This window comes from Dermochelys coriacea, chromosome 10 (assembly GCF_009764565.3).
Source record: "Dermochelys coriacea isolate rDerCor1 chromosome 10, rDerCor1.pri.v4, whole genome shotgun sequence".
Classification (NCBI taxonomy): Eukaryota; Metazoa; Chordata; order Testudines; family Dermochelyidae; genus Dermochelys; species Dermochelys coriacea.
The window spans coordinates 15,923,074-15,941,744 of NC_050077.1; the positions used below are offsets into that span (position 1 = coordinate 15,923,074).

Here is an 18,671-nt window from a genome sequence, read left to right on the forward strand (position 1 = left end):
CAGGCAGGCGCCAGGGGAGGCATTTTTCTACGAGGGGGCCCAGGCCCACGTTTCCTTTTGATTTTTGTGCACCACGAGGATGGTTTTAGATTATTTCTGCCCTATAGGGCAGGAGGCCTGAAGTTCTTCCGTAAAGGAAGCTGGCTCTAGCCCCCACCCTGCCTTTTGGAAGAAGTTTGGAGGGATTATTCTCCCCCCTTTAAGCTGTTCAGTGCTTACTCTGATAAGCTCATAGTACTTATTCATGGTCCCGCCTCATGCCACAGCCTCTGCGGGGAAACTAAGGAATAGAGGTAGATTGAAGTAGCTTCTGCTCAGCTTCACACAAGTCAATAATATAGCCACGCAGTGAATGCACTTCTTCTACCTTGCATTCCCACATGCTATCCCTTAGCAAGGACAAAAGCAAGGTTGCAAACATCCTCTATAAATATAAACATATCTGTGTCCTAGCACACCCCTGTAAACAAAACCACTATTTTCTTGGTTTCAGAGTGGCAGCCGGGTTAGTCTGTATCCGCAAAAAGAAAAGGAGTACTTGTGACACCTCAGAGACTAACAAATTTATTTGAGCATAAGCTTTCGTGACCTACAGCTCACTTCATCGGAAGATCAGAGTTTTGCCATTGACTTTCAATAAGCCCGGGATTTGGCCTCCTGGCTCCAAAGTAACCAGTAACCTGTATTTGTTTCTATAGTGAAAGAAGGTCCTAATTTTAGAATGGCCTTAATTATTCCTTACCATTGATGGGGGAGGGGGGTTAGATAGATGGTTGCTTGCTTTCATTCTCAGAAAAGGAATAATTTTCCTGAAGGAATGTTTATGGTAAGATGCCGCTTAAGAAGCAGAGGCAGATGTCAGAGGTCCACAATTCATACCATCCTCTCCTTAATACTACTGTTTAACGTTTCTCACTACTAAACATTAAACTGAACATCAGAAAAACCTTGACACTGAATTGCAATTAATAGCGAAAAGAGAAAATATGATTTAATACTTTCACCTATACATCAAATGTGATTTATTTGAAACGATTACACAAGAGGCGCTATAGCCTAAGATGTATAATTTTACTTTGTCATACCATAATAGTCTTTATAAAGAGTGTTCACCTAAAGTTTTGAACTTCCATATAAAAGTGTATTTTTTAAATCTCAGCTACCAAAAAAAAAAAAAGTAATATGCAAGGCCAGCCATGACAAAAGGAATGTATTTACAAGTAAATTCTGGTATGTCTTTATATAGGAGTAATAAAGAAAGATTACAGGATGCCTGTGTTGTTCAGGTAACGTTTAAATATGCAAAATGGTAATTAAATATGCAAAATGATGGCTAAAACAGTCACTTCTTTGACAAAATAAAAAAGTTCTTTGATAAAATCTGTAATTCAAAAAGAAGTGGATTAATAACATTGCCAATGAATTAAAAGTAAAAAACACTAATAAAATACACAAGAGCCTGCTATTCCTGAGAAATCATATCTAAATTGGCTATGTGCCTCATAGTTGGCCTTCCATGGGGACAGTTCCAAGGATGCTCAATCTCACCCATGTGGGTGATCAGTTTCTTCATCTCATTTACAGTAAGTGCAGTTCCAATCATCACCTGTGAACAAAAATGCAAACAAAGTTTAACAATGATATTTCCTCTTTCTCCCTTATGGCAAATTGCTACACAAAAGCTGTACTTCTCCAATTACAGCAGCAGACAAGATACTGTGCAAGACATTAAAATAGAGAGACCTACAAGACAATCAAAATCTCATTTAAGACCATATAAAAAAGGGCCCAATTTTGCCCTGAGCTGTACTAGAACTGGTCTAATTAGAGACTTCAGTGAAGTTACTCTTAATTTACACTGGAACAAAAGAGCAGGATCAGGACCAAGGGTCTTAGGTGCCAAAATCCACTAGCAACATACAGTCCAATTAAATATACAGTGTATACTAGTAAATATATATCAAATGCAGCACTTACAGATTTTCTACAAGCTCGAGAAGCAAACATCTGTCTGACCCTAGAGGGCCTACACATGACTCCTGGGCAATCACTTAACATGAAGATCAACTCCTCTATGTCCTGTGGACCAAAAGTCCAATTTTTGCTTGTTGGCAAGGAAATCAACTTAACCCTTTCAGTTACAGGAGCTGAAAGATTTTTTTTTAAAAGCAAGATAGTTTATCAATGCAAGTGAACATTTCACTTTGTTTATTGTTTGACAAATAAGTAAAAAATTAAACATGCTCCTTCCGTAAGTCAATCCATAATGATCCCTATGTGAGTACTAAAATTTAATTAGCAAACAGTCTTTTGAGAGATGTTCTAATTTTACAAAAATTCTAACATTTTAAAAACTGGACAGCTTGAAAGAGCTGACTGTCTAAAGTTATTTTTGAAGTTGTGTAACTAAAAATAATCATTAAATTTTTCCAAACAAAATCTAATTACCATTGCTATTTTAGGCAAAACCAAAAAAAACAACCCTTGAAGATTTCTGAAATTTAAAAATGCATAATGGTGCATGGCATGGCTTGTATGTTCTTGAAAAATGCCACAAGGGATAACAGACATTTTCCTCTACGGCACACAATACTTTACACTACATAGTGCTTTTTGTTCTAAGACTCTGAGATAAACAAGTATTATCCCCATTTTACAGATGAAAAAATGATGCACTTAGCTATTAAGTGATTTGCCCAAAACCACAGAGCAAATTAGTACTAGGGCCAAAAAGAGAACCCAATAATCCCAACTGTTAGTTCCCTTCTCTATCAGATCATTTGTTTGCCTATATGTAACCTTGTTATTCCAACAAGGGTTTTACTAATGCAATGCAAGAAGAATAAACTCAGTATCTCTTGGAGTGGCAATTGGGTCTGTTAGGTCACTACCACATGCTAAGAAGAATTACTGGAGGAGTCTATATAATTCTTTATCAATCCAATTTCTTAAATAACAAATATGCATTCTATAATTTTCCATTAAATATTTTCAAGAATCATAAAAGAAAAACAGTATGCATTGAATATGGCAAGTCAATATTTAAGACCTTATTTTGCAATACTACTGACAACTTCTATCAACTTAATCTTGTCTACCAAGCGAGAAGAGGAAAACTGTAAACTTTTCTAGTGCCAGTGATTCTGGATCCAAACTTACCATTTTCATCAATGACAAAATCAAACCCATTTTTCCTAAATATCTCCAAGTTTTCAATCAATATAGTTTCATTTACAGCAGTTAAATTAAGATTTTGTGGCCTATGAGAGAGGAAAAAATTAAATATATATATTTTAAACCAAATTACAAAGTTGTGTAATATGACAACAGAATTAAAAACAATTAAATCCTGGCTCTGACACTTAGGCACTATTGTCCTTAACCATGTCCCCATAGTTTCTCTTGGTTTTACCCAGGTTTATGTTCAGCACTTCTAAGAGTGAGCCTGGCTTATCTTAAAGGGTGCTGTAGGAATTAATACTGATAACATTTTGAATATGTAAGGTGCTATATAAGTATGATTATTAAAATTCCTGTGAAACATTGCATTAAGCTTATAAAATTCCAAAATTCTAATACAGAGTGACCAAGTCTGAAATTCAGCAGAAATTTGGTTCTGCAACTGCCAAGCCATGACAACTGCTTTAAAGCCTAGTTCAGGAGAATTTAAAATTTTTGAGAACTGCAGAAACACAGTACCAGCATTTGGCTTGCCTTATCCTCTCTAAAGGCCTGATTGAAGGCAAACGAGTTCAATGGACAGACTCTGAGGACTTTGAATCTGGTCCTATAATTCCAGTTCAGCAAAGTACTTACACACATGCTTAAATTTTAAGTATGTGCTTAAGTGCTTTAATGTACTGAAGCCTAAACTCTCCTTTCCTCATGCACTTTTCTTCTGTCAGATTCCAGCGAGACTTTTCTATAAAATGTTCATACCAAATGTTTATTTTCTTGATGTATTTACTTAAGATTCCACACTAATCTTCAACTAAACTTGTTCCTTAAGCTTCAAGGCTTTTTTCAAGTTATTTACAACATCTTGATACCCACCAGACAACTGGCCATCACAGCCTCGATGGGCCATTAGGAAAAAACAATAAGACTGTGAAGATACTAATCTCTCTCCTTCCTGAGACACTACCAGGTCAGATGATAAGAACACCTGATACAAAATACCACCTTGGACACTGCTGGTACTTTTCATCTGTAGGGGGATGGGGATCAAACAAAGGTTCCCCCCCCTTAGGAAAATCCTTTTTAAGGCTGGGGAGGAGGTTAATCTGGACTCTCCTCCACTGCCTATCAAAGAAGAAGGACTGCTGAAAGAACCTGAAGGGACAAAGGAACTAATCTGAAGGGAAAGGCAGGGGTGAGTCCAGACTGAGACAGAAATCCAGTCTGTAAGAAGAAATAACTAGAACTCTAAGCTACTGGAACTCTGCAAGTTACCTAAAACAACATTTACAGCGAGAAATTACTTCTTGAAACCGGTCTCTGTGAGATCTTAAGCTTAGTATGCGTGTTTTGTTTTATTTGCTCAGTAATCTGCTTTGTTCTGTTTGCTATCCCTTATAATCACTTAAAATCTGCCTTTTATAATTAATAAATTTGTTTTGTTTATTATTAAACCCAGTTTGTGCAATTTCTAACTGGGGGTGGGGGCAAGAAGTTGTGTCATATTGAGGGAGAGGGTGAATTTTTATGAGCTTGCACTCTTTTTATACAGTGCAAGACAGTATTATTTTGGGTTTATTCCCCAAAAGGGGTGAGGACACGAGTGCTAGGTGAATCCTCTCACACAGAGCTGCCTTCAGTCTGTGCCTGCAGCTGGGTGAGGCTCTACCTGCGTGTGTGTGCTGCAAGAGGCCGGAGAGCCTAATTCAGCAAAACAGGGAGAGGGAATCCAGGCTGGTGGAACAGGTGGGGCTCATGAAACCCCAGTACATCAGGTGGCATCCCCGAAAAGGGGGGGGGTCCAACCCATCATACAGAAGTTCAACGTGACTAAAACTGTACTTGGCACACTGAAAGTTCCAGAGCATTACAATCTACTTCACTGGAAGTGGAGTTTCACTACATCCATTTACTATACTAGGTTCCAGCTATTTCAAACCAATGTTAATAGTAACACACTAAAGACACTTACGCTATCAGCTTCTGACCTTGGAGAATGTTGTGCTGTTGTAACATCTCAAAGTTGTATTTTTCATCAGTAGCATGTTGGTCAATTATGAAGAGATCAGAGTTCAGCTTGGCTACTATAAACCCTAAATTGAACTGACCTATGATTTCCATTTTTGCAAACATCTCTTTACTGTATATAGAAAAACAAACAGATTATAAACTATAACTCACATGTAAAGATTTTAAAGCTATCTGCCTCCTTTTCAATAGGAAGGGGTAGGCCTCTCTACACCAGTGACAACCAAAATATTTACTGTCAAGAATATCTGTGTCTCAGACCCTCACTGTCCAGTCCCCATCTGTCAGTCCCTTTCCAAAGCTGCTCCACCCCAAACTTTACAGTATTTTAGAAGAGGCAACATGAATAATGGGCTCCACTCAGCAGAATACCACCAGAGAAATACCTCAATAATTGTAAGTTTGGTGTTTTTTTGGATACACCACTTAACATACTCCAGATTATTACTAAAGAGGAGTTTATAAAATGTGAGACACTAGCTGTTTATTATGCACATTACCATATTCTACATGGACCTATATGTTTGCAGAAGCTTGAGTTACCTGATGAAACAAATTGCCAAAAAGGTGCTGACACAGTAATGTAGGTTTGTCATTCATATATAAACCTACATCTCCAAAATTAACAAACAGATCAAAGCTCTCTTGTAAATACTGTTAACCTACATTTCTCATCAACTTTGTTTATCATTTGGTTAACATACCTTAACAAGAAGGTACAAATACCTTATTTCTTTTCTTAATTCATCCTCTGCTGCTTTATTGTCTCCAGGGCTAATCTTTGCTCTAAATCTTCTATAATTCTGTGTTTCTGCCTTTTTCTGTTGCTGCTGTATTAGCCTTTTTACTCTTTCTGCTAAAGAGCTCATAGAGAACTCAAGTGGCACAGTTTTCTTTTTAATTTCAATTGGTACATCAACGTGTGGCACTGATGCACTGTTCTCAGCACTCCTCAGTTCTGGACAGGTGGCTGCCTTTAAATTAGCTTGCTCAATTTTAAAACGCTTCACATTTGGGGGAAAACTATTGGCTTGCTGAGGTAACTCACTCAGTTCATTCTGTTCACCCACTTGGGTCAATTCATGTTCAACCCCTGAAAATTTGGCATCATATTCCAATAATTCCTCACTAAGTTCGACAGTTTCAAGATATACACTTTGAAGCTCCTCTTTTGAAATAAGGAACTCTTCTTCAGGTGAACTGCCTGCACTTTCATTGCTGAGGCAGCTACCAACTTCTGGAGTACTAAAGCCAACATTTGACTCCGCAGAGGTGCTACCACATCCAGAATCTGTGTCATTTTCTAACTTCCTCAAATCTCTGCTAGTAACTGAGTATGTATTTGAGTCCATCTGCCTCCGAGGTTCAGACTCCTTGCTGGAGATGGACTTTTGACTCCTTACAGGACTTGAAGTGTTAAGAAATGACATAAGTTTTCTCTTCCCGGGGGAGTTGTGTTGATTTCCGACATTGTTAGGGCTCTGAAAGCTGCTCTCTGTCATTTGATGGAGAGAGAATGACTCTCTTAATTTGACAATAGTCATTGCTCTTTTCTCTTCTCCCTTTGGATTCTGGGCTGCAAAATCAAGCAGCATTCCTGTCTGAGGCTTTTCTGTTTCTTCTGCTACTATCTTTTTGAAGTTACCTAATAAAATATGAATGGAATACATTGTAGATTTTCATTAAATGCAATTTAAAAAAACAAAACGAACATCAAACATTTGGGGGACTGAATGACTCATTTGGGGGAAGGGAGGTGGAAAGTGAGAGATTGGTAACAAGCCACTATAGACAAACCCTTAATCTCTAGGTCACCAGATTGAACGTAGCCCTGGTTAGCAGTGCTGAAAGCTGTTACCATTTGATGACAGTTCAGGAGCATTTTTTATTTATTAATTTATTTTTAATAAATCTCATATTCAATGGAGGGCAGTGAGGAACCTGGCACCACAAATGCTTGTGCTACATCTGATCAGTGGATAATTAAGAGACTTCATCTCCCGAGATGCAAATAGGCCAGCACCAAATTTACTTAAAGGCAACCAAAGGAAAATATAAAAAAGAAACTAGGCTTGCACCCAAAGTTGCTTTTTTATTATGTATAAAGGAAGCCTGAAAATCTTTTGTGTGATGTGTATGTGTGTGGCGATGGTGGTGGGGTTTTTTTGTGTTTGTTTGTTTGTTTGTTTTAAACTAACAGCAAATCAATCTTGACAACATATTCTGCATTGCTGGAGTCTGACTACAAACTGTGGACTAGAAGTCTGGTAATAAGCTTGTCAGTAGGCATATTTGCTGTCAGAAAGTTAATTTTAAAAATACATCTTTTTCATCGTTCTGAGCTCTCCAACATCTGCCACACCCACAGTGACTTCCACAGTTAACATTAATGTACCTGTAATATCCAGCAGTTTTTGATTGATGTTAAGTTTGTTAACATTGCTACCAAACATTCCCACAAGAGAGGTCTTTAAAATGGCTAACAAAACCTTCTCCTGTTGCAGTAAAATTTGCCTCTTGTCAGGAGTTACATTGATGTCAACACACTCTAAAAATAAAGAAAAGCTATTAATTATATTTCAGATTAAATTATACAATATTTTTGTTCTTTCTATCCTTGGACTGAAGTTCCCTTATTTTTCCCCTCTTTATTTCACAGAGTAAAACAAAAGCCACTGGTAATATGGATATGACTGCAAACACAAAACTGCAAAACTACCTGTAGATCCAGCAACGGTGGTGAAAAATACTGCTTCTGCATTGCAAGACATTTTAAGTTCCACAATATTTAATTCTACCCAGCAGACTGCCTTTTTCACCCTGGTCTAGACTGACATAGAAAGTTACTTCTGGTTAGCGTGCAAACAATAATAGAACATGTTCCGATTACAGATCAGAAACATCTTCACAACACAATAATAAGTACTAATCTAGTTAGTCCAAAAGCTACTTAAAACCCCAATGATTCTAAAGTTATGCAATTGCATATGTTATATATTTATTATTTCTAGCATTTTACAAAGGTTAATGGAGATTGATTAGAAGAACTCACCAGAATCTACACAAATGTTAAGAACGATAAATGGATATTGGTGCTTATTATACATGTGGTAAACTTCATTCACAACTTTAGAAATCTGCACAGAACACAGAGAACAAGTGATACCATTACTTACTTCTATTCTTTACTGATACATGTTATCTAATGCAGTAATAAACAGACTTCAAGCATGATCTAGCAAATTCTTATTCACATTATTAGACCTTTACTCACACAAATAGTCCCACTGTAGACAAAGAAGCTAAAGTGAGTAAGTATTTGCAGGATAAGACCTATATGTACAAGTTTCTAATCTGGTCATTTCCTGGGACTCTTTTGACCTACCACCAGACATTTATATCTTTCCTTTACTAGATCAATACAAAAGAAAGAAGTAGTAACAACAATTACTAGGTCTAGACTGGAAAAGAGAAACGAGGAAATCAAGCAACTGTAAGCAGGGTTGGCAGAAATTGCTTTTTTAAAATAAATTTTGACACAATATTATTGATGTTTATTTTAAAGTATTTTTTAATTTTTGTTGATTAAAATTTTCACGGTTATACAAAATTAGGGGTTTTAAGCATTTATTTAGATTTTGATCTACTTAAATTTTCACATTTGCAGAAAGTTATGGGGGGCGGGAATCAGACAATTATGGGAGAGTGGAGGCTGAGATTTAAAAAGTTAAAGCTTTATAACCGTTATAAACACAAACTTTGAAAATATATGAAGTAAATATCTTTAAATTACACTCGAAGTTCTCAAGCAACATTTTTCTTATTTTGCCTATCTGTAAATTCTGATTATTTTTATGAAGTTTTTTGTATTGGTTTGTGTATGATGAAATCAACAATACCAGCTTCTACTGATAAAAATCTAATCCTTCCAAGCCTAACTATAAGCGATATTATTAAGAACTGTACCTTTGATTGGTCACATGGTCGCTGATTGACAAAGAAAAACTGTCTCTCTGTTGTACTCCTTCCAACACCATGATCACAATGGGAAACGAAGCCTGTAATACTGTTTAATATTAATATTGTAAGGCTAGGGCTCAATAGAAGAAAGGAAGAATAGAAACTTTTAAGAGTCAATGCTAGTTCTATAGAGAAACATTTCTGACCAGACTAAAAGCCAAAACTATTACATGTTTTCAGTAAATACTTACATGTGGCTTTGCTCCTCACCCCAGCTTAGCAAAAGCTAATAGTTTACCACTAGCAAGCTCTCCGGCCAACTGAAAGAGCAGCATTCACTGACTTCAGAAAAAGCTGCATTCATGCTTCTTCTGCCTTGAGAGTCAACTGTGATACTGATTTTGAAGACACGGTAAACTCAAGCATTTATATGGCTGTTCATAAATCTCTTGTATATTAACCATTATAAATTCTAAAAAAACTGCACTTTTTAGTTTAAAAGAACTTTACTCAAGTTGGACCATATTCTACCTTGTCTTACACCCAGGCAATTGTACTGACTTCAGTGATGACGTACAGGTATAACTGAAGGCACAATTTGACCCATAATGTATAATTATTCAGAACACTACATGTGGTGACTAATTCAGCAGAAAATTAGGGTAAACCAAGAAATATTAGCCCCATCCCTCCCTCTCCACTTACATTTAACTGGTTACATCTTAATCCTGAGTTGTAACATGGAAACAAACTACTTAAAACAAGCTAAATTATTTATTTCCACAGCTGTAATGTGATAAGTATCAACTGTGCTTTTCTAAGTTTTCTAGTCACTACAAACCACCTGAAACCTTGGACTTTCTTTAAATCAATTACCATCTTAAAATGCATTTCTGACAGCAGTGGCTTCCTACTTACGTATAAAGATTCTGTGGCATATCAGTGGAGTTGAGGCCATATTCTTCACAAACAGCTTCACTAGGAGGTAGTTGAACAAAGGGAATGAGGCTTTGCAACTGAAAGAAATTTAAATTCATAGCTATTCCTTGGTGCAAGAACATCAAAAATCATTTTAGTGATTTAAAGTCAGTGGGTTTTTCATTCATTTTTGCCTTTGTTAAAGTTTAACTTCAGTCAGAAGGATGATAATTGATTAAACAATTATAACTATGGCTGCCTTTTCAGTTCCTTGTTTTATTATTGTCAGGATCACAACCAACTTGGCACATGGTAATTATATTTTTTAAAAGTTGACTGGCCAGACTGAACGAAGGAAGTACCCTCAGACACACAGCAGGTTACAGTTACACTGTTAAAGATCATATGCAAAAGTGTAAATCCCTAATAAACTCTTCCTCTGAACCTGTATTTGACACACAACTCCAATGTTAAGTGTTCCGCTCCCCCTTTCATGCCAACACTCACTCACTAAATATATTTAAGACAGAAGAAATGGTATTATTTATTAAGCTTCAGACTTCCCAGCCATAAATGAGCCAATCAAGATTCATGCCATATCAGAAGACAATGTCATCAGATAAATTCGTATGTTTTGAATGAATGATAATACAATTGATAAGACATCCCATTTGAAACACAAGTTACCTGAAACACAGATATAATTTTCTTCAATAATAAATCTTAATGTAGTTTCTCAGTTAGGACTTATTTCTGTTTTTGATTCTGCATTCAGCACTTTGGTCTTAAAGGTCCAGTAGTATATAAAACAGATGCATGTAACTTAACATTTTAGTTGGCTGACCCATGGAGGACATCCAATTACATTTTGGTCTGGACACTCACTCTCAGGAGGAACAGGAGTTAGAAGCATTGCAGGGAACAGCACAAATGGACCCCTGAATGGGAGGAGATACTTAGTACAATATCACTCATTAGCAACCCCACCAGCCAATGGAGTAAAAATGCTTGGTAGCTATGACATAGGGCTGGAGGCAAGAGTGCATTTACTGCTTTCGTCTTCCTTTTTCTACTTCTTTCCATGAGATAGTTATAACAGATTTATTTATAGCAAACATTTATTAAGCATGAAGCTGCAAATTTCTACATCTGCTGACTGCTATTCCAGTTTGGAAGATAGCCCACAACTTTAAAGAATAAGCTTCTAAATTTCATAGCGAAAGGTTGCAGAACTCAGACATCTTTCTACTTTCCACCCTGCAAAGCGAGTCTTCCACAGCACACCATGCTAACATTTTTATAATTATGCTTTTGGGGATTGGAGAGGATACCTGTGGTCCATATGTCACAAAATTAACAGATAACCAACCTTAATCTCTCTCAAGCACTTATTAGAATACTAATTTTACCAGTCTCAACAGAGGTATTAAGATTTATGCTCATCCTACCATTCTGTATTTCTCTTTCTGCAAAGCAGGTAAAACTATGACAAGAAACAAAAAAAGCAGTCTGTGGAAACTGCATTCTCTTGCCTTATTCAAACTATAGGGTGTGCTAGAGCACAATGATTATTACACCCTTCCCTCCTATACCTTAAGACAGCTTCCTGCATAATGGTTTATACAGCATCTTTATTCATATTGTATTTAATTAGATTTTAACATATTCTTGCAGCTGCTTTTTCTCCCTTTCGTGCAGTATTACCTGTTTTTGCCCAAATATTGCTCCAATGTTTTCTTTTAGACTACAGCTTCCAGTGGTACACACCACTGAGTGTTTTTTCCCTTGGCCAACCTGATTGGTGCAGTTAATTCGAACTCCCGTTGAAATGATACAGTATGCTTGTAATATTTGGACCATTTTTGCATATTCCTGTTAAAGAAACAAAAGTTGAATATTTTTATGAAACAGAAAACACATTAATAGGCTATCCTATTTAGACATTTTAAAATGTCTATCTTTGTGTACATCACATTTTTTTCCTCACTTCCAAACCGGGCTGTATAGCTTTATTCTGAGATTGAGCTGCAAATTCCAGAAACCCTGCAAACAGTTTGATTTTTACATGCAAAAAATAAGAGGAAGATGAAATCATATTTACAAGATATATATTAATGCAGATAATTTAAAACACTACATTTTCAAATTTTAATTATGCAATGCTCATTCCTATCTTGCTTTCTTTCTCAAATTTGAAAGTTTTGTTACTGTAGTTCTACATAAAATCTGTGTAAAATATGTAAGGAAGGCAAAAGGGAGAGTCCATTTTATTATTTCACAAAGATCTGTATAATATTATAATGTAAATGTAGAGTCAACAGATGGAAAAAGTATGCAAGATTTAGATGCATCAAACCAACACTTAAAGTAAATGTTAGTACCACTAATGAGAAGTTAGATTGAAAAGAGAAGAACCTTAGACCACATCTTATTACTTATGTTGAAAGAGATAAAGTTCTAGATTAAAATGTCTGAGCTAATTAACTCTCTCTAGCACTAAGGTCTACCAAGATATAAAGGAAAGAATTATTTAAATTATATGTATTTAAATTATATGTATTCATTTTTACAAGATTTAGATTTGCAGGTTATCACATTTTTTAAAAGCAGAATTTCCAATTCACTACACCTTTTTAATATTTCGTTGAAATTCCTTGTGCCGCACTGGCAGGGTATAAAACAATTGCTGCACGCTAACAGTTGTTCCCTGTTGTCGTGGGTAAGGAGTTTTCTGAGTAATTTTTCCATTGTGATCAAATACCAGACGAGTTCCAACCTTTGCAGATTTGTGACAAGTAAAAATGGTAACATCACTGGAAGAGGAAAAAAGAGGCAATAGGATTATTAATTAAACAGTAGCTTTTCTTTATCCCGTCTACAGTACCAAAAACTTCAGGTATTTCTATTCACATTATGCCAGCACCATTCATACAACTTTAATTAAGGTTAAATCAGAGTTTACATTATTAATTCCATTTTGTAACAATTTCTAATAGATAAATATTTGTTCTGGATTGAAACTTCGTACCACAAATAAGTTCTCTAAGAAGCAAATGTCACTTTCCCTTCAAGATTTTTAACCAAGAGTATTCATAAAAACACAAACAACACTGTGCAGGCCTTCCTAATTTTCCTAGTTTCAATTCAAAAATCTAAGTTTTTATCCCTTACATACATCTTGTAGATAGACCATGATGTTGGGCTTTTGATTTTGATTTCATGCTACTTGGATACTATTTTTCTAATGCAATCACAAAACACTGTTATACTTATGATGCACAAGACTGTATGGGAACACTGCAATGTATTTCCAACATGCAACTAGTTCAATAGAAATCATAAAACAAAGTTTTAAAGAGTCACAAACTACAAAAAAGCAAATGTTTGAAGAATAATACTTTGCCTTTGCACAGCACCTGAGAATCAAAATGCATTGCAAAACATAGCCCTTGCAAAACATTACGTATGTGATTAACTTTAAAATTGTGAGTTTAATAAGACTAATCAGATGCTTAATGTTAAGGAAGTGCATATGTCTTTGGAGGATCAGGGCATCAGTTATGTGTTATCTGAACGATTTGTTTCCTTTATACAGAACTTACAGCTAAAAAGGATTGTGGATCCTGAATGGATTCAGGCGGTCTTTGCAATTTGGGATAAATCTATGTCAATTTCAAAACATTATCTTATCAGTCACTGATATTTGGATCAATTTATTCAGCCATATAGGTTTATACAGAATGCTTTGCTGAGTCCTACATATTTCAATAGATTCCTGTAAATTGTGAAAGTTGACCACTTCTAAGTTAATAGGAGGTTATTCAAAATTAAAATGTCTCTGGATGCTGGGAGATCATGATAAACATCTAACTGTTATAACTGCAGGAGTCAAGATACTCAGTCTTCAATAATTGCAGAAGCCTCCACTAATTAATTATGTTTACATGATAAATCATTGTATTTACAATGAAGGATACTGCACATTAAAAGAGCCAAAGGACATCTTGGGGTTTTTTGCAACTAGAATATGAACAGTCTTTTTTTTCTTAATGTAGGCCCGGATTCAGGAATGCACTTCCACATGTCCTTCAGCACTTTACTAGATAGGGATGCTTTAAAAATTGACAACCTTCCACCTAACCATAGCTATTGCTGTTCTAACATGTACTACTTATTGGATTTTCCATTTAAAGTTATAGTTATTTGTGGTAAGAAGAAAAATCGCTGCTTAAATGGATTGTCCCTGAACATATATTCCATAGAATATCTATAATAAACAAAACAATAAATTTTAACAATTGTTAATTTGGTTGCAGTTCAACTGAATAACATGAGACCCAGCAGTGTTTGGTCTCATCCACATGCATTGTAACTGCATTACAAAAATATTCTTTAAACTAAGCAGATTACTATATCAAGGTAAACTTGTTTTTAATCTAGTTATAACACAATTTAATCCAGTCCAGACTTGTTGGGTCTGGATCATTAATAAATTAAATAAAGTAAGTAATAATTTAACAATTTAATAAATTAATACTTAAATTAATAAATTAATTAAACTGTTATTTTTGTATTGCAGAGAGGTCTTAATTCCAACAAATTTACCCAGTTAAAAAATAAGATAATAAAAGGAGAAAAACAAATAATTGGGTTCTTTTTTAGTTGAGAAATAACCCAATTACAAGTTTCCAAAGTCTTGTTTCATTAATAACTAATGAAGCACAATATTATTACCTTAATGCACACAGTGAACTCAGAGCTTCACCTCGAAATCCAAATGTTCCAACATGCACTAGATCAGAGAAATCTTGTATCTTGGAAGTATAATATTTCAGAGCTGGAAAAATGTATTTAAAATATGTATAATTGTATCATATCTTTCCAAAATGACATTGATGTATGAAGGTATATTTTGTATCTTCCCAAAGAAACAGAAAACTTTGATGCATATACTATATTTCATGTAACTATAATAGAGTCAAGTAGATAATTAACCAACTATTCACTATTTTTGCTCCCGTTTTCTGATTGCAAATAATCTGCAAAATTCTCCAGTGTAATTCCAAATTATTTATGCCTTCAGTGAATAAGTTTTGGTCTGCAGATTCTTTGCAAACAGTTTGTTGAGAATATTTGCCATTTTTGAAGTTAGTTACATAAGTCACATAGTATTGTTTCTGCTTCCTGTCTGGATGACTTAAAAATCTACAAATTGCAAATTTTACAGTCAAATATACAATTTCAAGCTCGCTTTCAGCAAATATTCAAGCTTAAAATTCATTTTTCATTAATAGTTATACTTGTAAAATGTGACTGCTTGAACTTTTAAAGAAAGTGAACATGAAAGAGTAATGAACACAGCTGAATCAAAATTTCCTTGAGACTCTGAATAAGCATATGCAACAATTCCCCCCCCACACACACATACACACACTGTTCACCCCACTCTAAGGCATAATTAGGTTCCGGTCTTCAAATGTGTACGTACCATAATCATAACATCAGGATGAATAATACAACTAGTTTTACCACAACTCTTGCAGGAACATGTGTCATTCTAGAAGAATTAAGTAACCTCTTAAAGAGATTAAACTTGAATTTTATAAGAAAAAAGTGGTTTTCTCACTGCAGTTATCAGTTTGACAGATAAATCAGAGTTTATACACAATAGAAATATTCTCAAACATTTAGAGCAAACATAAATTGTGAAGAATTTAACTTACTTAAGCCCTCAAAGTTTTCTTCCTCTACTCCACAACCATTATCTGAAACTTCTATAAGATCTGTTCCATAATCTTTAAGCTTTAGGTCTAAAAATTGTAAAAAAAGATTGTTTTCATTCAGTGTTCATGAGCAATATTAAGAATGTATAGCATCACAAAGTCAATAATGCATTGTAAACTCTTCAACAGCCATTTGTTTTCTGAATCAAATTAAACAAGATTCACAGCTTTCAAAAGTTAAGTTATTCAATTCCAAATCAACCTGTGCTTTCTGCTAGATTAGCTCAATTTTTTAAAATTTTCATGCACGTAATAGAGTTTTCTACTCATAAAAGTTGCCAGCCTAGACCCTAAAATCCTCTGCTTCTTGGAAGAGTTTAAGAATAAGCAGCAACACAAGCTTCCTCATACTGCTTTGTTAATATGTCTGAACTCTAACATGTAGGAAGCACTTCACATATGATACACCAATAGTTGAGTCTCCATCTCCATTCAGATCCCTGGCCTCCTTGCAGAATCTTGAAGAAGAGCTCTGTGTAGCTTGTCTTTTTCACCAGCAGAAGTTAGTCTATAAAAGATATTACCTCACCAACCTTGTATCTCTGATAAGAGTATCAGTTAAGGTTAATTATGGCTATAATTTTTGTGATGCGCAAACTTGTCCATTGGGAACTAGACTTAAACCAAACTAATTTCTGATAGTCCACTGAACAGCCATCAAATGGTGGTAACTAGGCTGGATTCCATGTCAGATTCTGATTACATTTGGTTTTCTAGCAGTGTAGGACATGCTGCAGCAAGCTTCCAAAACAGGCCTGATCCCGCAAACTTTTATGCCTGTGCTTAACTTTACACAATAGTAATTCCATTAATTTTATATAACATTGGGCAACTTCACTTTGGACCCAGCCATGGAAATAAAGTAGTACAGCCTCCACAGATCCATCTGTAGAACTGGGACCCCAAGTGCTCTATGCCTCAATTTTCCCATCTGTAAAATGGCTATAAACATACCTGGTCAAATGCAAAGCATTTGTTCTGAACCGTTTGCAGGTGCAGAGTACTCAGAAGTTACAGAGCAGTCTATGAGTACTAAGTGTTAGTCTCACATAAAATTAAAATAACAAGTTTACCAATATTAGTAGCTCCAGCATCTACACTGTTTTCCACCAATTCCTTCACCGCAGTGCCTAGATTCAGGACAACCTGTCCTGAACAGATCTGGTGAACTGAATTATGATCTATAGGCTTGATGGCTTTAGCAGGCTGTGCACTAAAAGAAAAAAAGCGATTAAGAATTAGATGTGAAAAAGGTTGCTATCATTCAGTACTACTTCCCTCACCACAATTATGGCAACTAAAAACACACAGTTAAGAACCAAGTAAGTAGAGGCTGCCAGCTACAGTGCAGTCTCATGAGTGTTAGGGTTTGTCTGCACAAACATTTAGTTTGCAGCAAGCTAGGCTGTGAACGGACCCTGCACTAGCCTACCACAGACTAAGGGTATGTCTATATTTAAAACGTTTACAGCAGCACAGCTTCAGCAACATTACCTACACCAACAGGAAGGCTTCTCCCATCCATAGAGGTAATTTGCCTCCCTGAGAGGTGGTAGCTAGATCAACAGAAGAATTCTTCTATCAACGAAGCATTGTCTATGCTGGGGGGTTAGGTCAGTATAGCTATGTCTCTTAGGGGTGTGGATTTTTCACACCCTGAGAGATGTAGCTATACTGATACAAGTTTCTACTGTAGACCAGCACTAAATAATTAGATTGACCTAGCTATATCACTCAGGGCTGTGAAAAATTTCACCCCATGATCACCATAGTTAGGTCAACCTAACCCCAAAGTAGAAACACCTCTGTCAATGGAAAAAATCTTATACTGATCTATCTACTGCCACTAATGGAGATGGATTAACTACATTGACAGAAAAAGCACTTCTGTAGACATGCCAAGCATCTACAGAAGAACGGCCATACTGAGTCAGAACAAAGGTCTATCTAGTCCAGTATCCCGTCTTCCAACAGCGGCCAATGCAGGTGCCCCAGAGGGAATGAACAGAACAGTTAATCACCAAGTGATCCATCCCCTGTCACTCATGCCCAGCTTCTGGCAAATAAAAGGCTAGACACCATCCATGCCCATCCTAGCTAATAGCTATTGATGGACCTTTCTTTTTTGAACCCTGCTATAGTCTTTTCCTTCACAACATCCTCTGGCAAGGAGTGCCACAGGTTGACTGTGCCCGCTGTGAAGAAATATTTCCTTTTGTTTGTTTTAAACCTGCTGCCTATTAATTTCATTGGGTACCCTCTAGTTCGTGTGTTCTGAGAAGGAGTAAATAACATTTTCTTATTTACGGTCTCCACGCCAGTCATGATCGTATAGCCCTGTATCATCTCCCCCCTTCGTGTGTTAGTTTGACTGGATGATGCAGCTTTGGGGTGCCAAAAGGACATAGTGGGAGCACGGCACGGCCGCGCGCCGCCGGAGGAGGGCCCCGCGCGCGCCTCCCCCGAGGGGAAGAGGAAGCCACCTCCGGGTGCAGGGAGAGGAGCCCTCAGACGCCTCCTAGTCACGAGCACCTCCCCCCCACCTCGGGGAACGGGCCTCACCAGGGTGCCGTGGCCTCCATAGAGTCTCTGCTCCCGGCACGCAGGACTCCCGGGACACAGGCCAGCAACGCGCCCACGTTAAGCCTCCTGGGCCAGAGCCCACAGCCGCACAACTCCTGTGGGCTCCACCCCCGCGCGATCATTGGCCACTAAGAAATCATATTCTCCAATCGGAAGCAAGCTCCATTTTCCCGCATACTGATTGGCTGACAGGTCTGCCCAATCGGCAGAGGGATCTCTGCT

General features: G+C 36.6%; 1 protein-coding gene across 2 annotated transcripts; it reads right to left on the bottom strand.

Annotated features, from left to right (window-relative positions):
• Positions 1–969: 969 nt before the first annotated feature.
• PMS2 (PMS1 homolog 2, mismatch repair system component) lies at positions 970–18,572 on the bottom strand. Of its 2 annotated transcripts, XM_038420263.2 has the most exons (15): positions 18,429–18,572; positions 16,940–17,079; positions 15,807–15,893; positions 14,818–14,920; positions 12,713–12,896; positions 11,788–11,955; positions 10,084–10,181; positions 9,172–9,271; positions 8,258–8,342; positions 7,601–7,753; positions 5,932–6,850; positions 5,150–5,317; positions 3,160–3,260; positions 1,978–2,147; positions 970–1,606 (listed from the first exon to the last, which is right to left on the bottom strand). In XM_038420263.2, exons 1-15 carry the CDS (start codon positions 18,569–18,571, stop codon positions 1,463–1,465), a joined length of 2,763 nt encoding a protein of 920 aa, XP_038276191.2. In that variant the 5' UTR covers position 18,572; the 3' UTR covers positions 970–1,462. The 2 variants fall into 2 exon arrangements, with proteins under 2 accessions (XP_038276191.2, XP_043349111.1); XM_043493176.1 differs by lacking the exons at positions 970–1,606; positions 1,978–2,147 and having other exon boundaries at positions 3,195–3,260; positions 5,166–5,317; positions 18,429–18,562.
• Between the last annotated feature and the right edge of the window lie 99 nt (positions 18,573–18,671).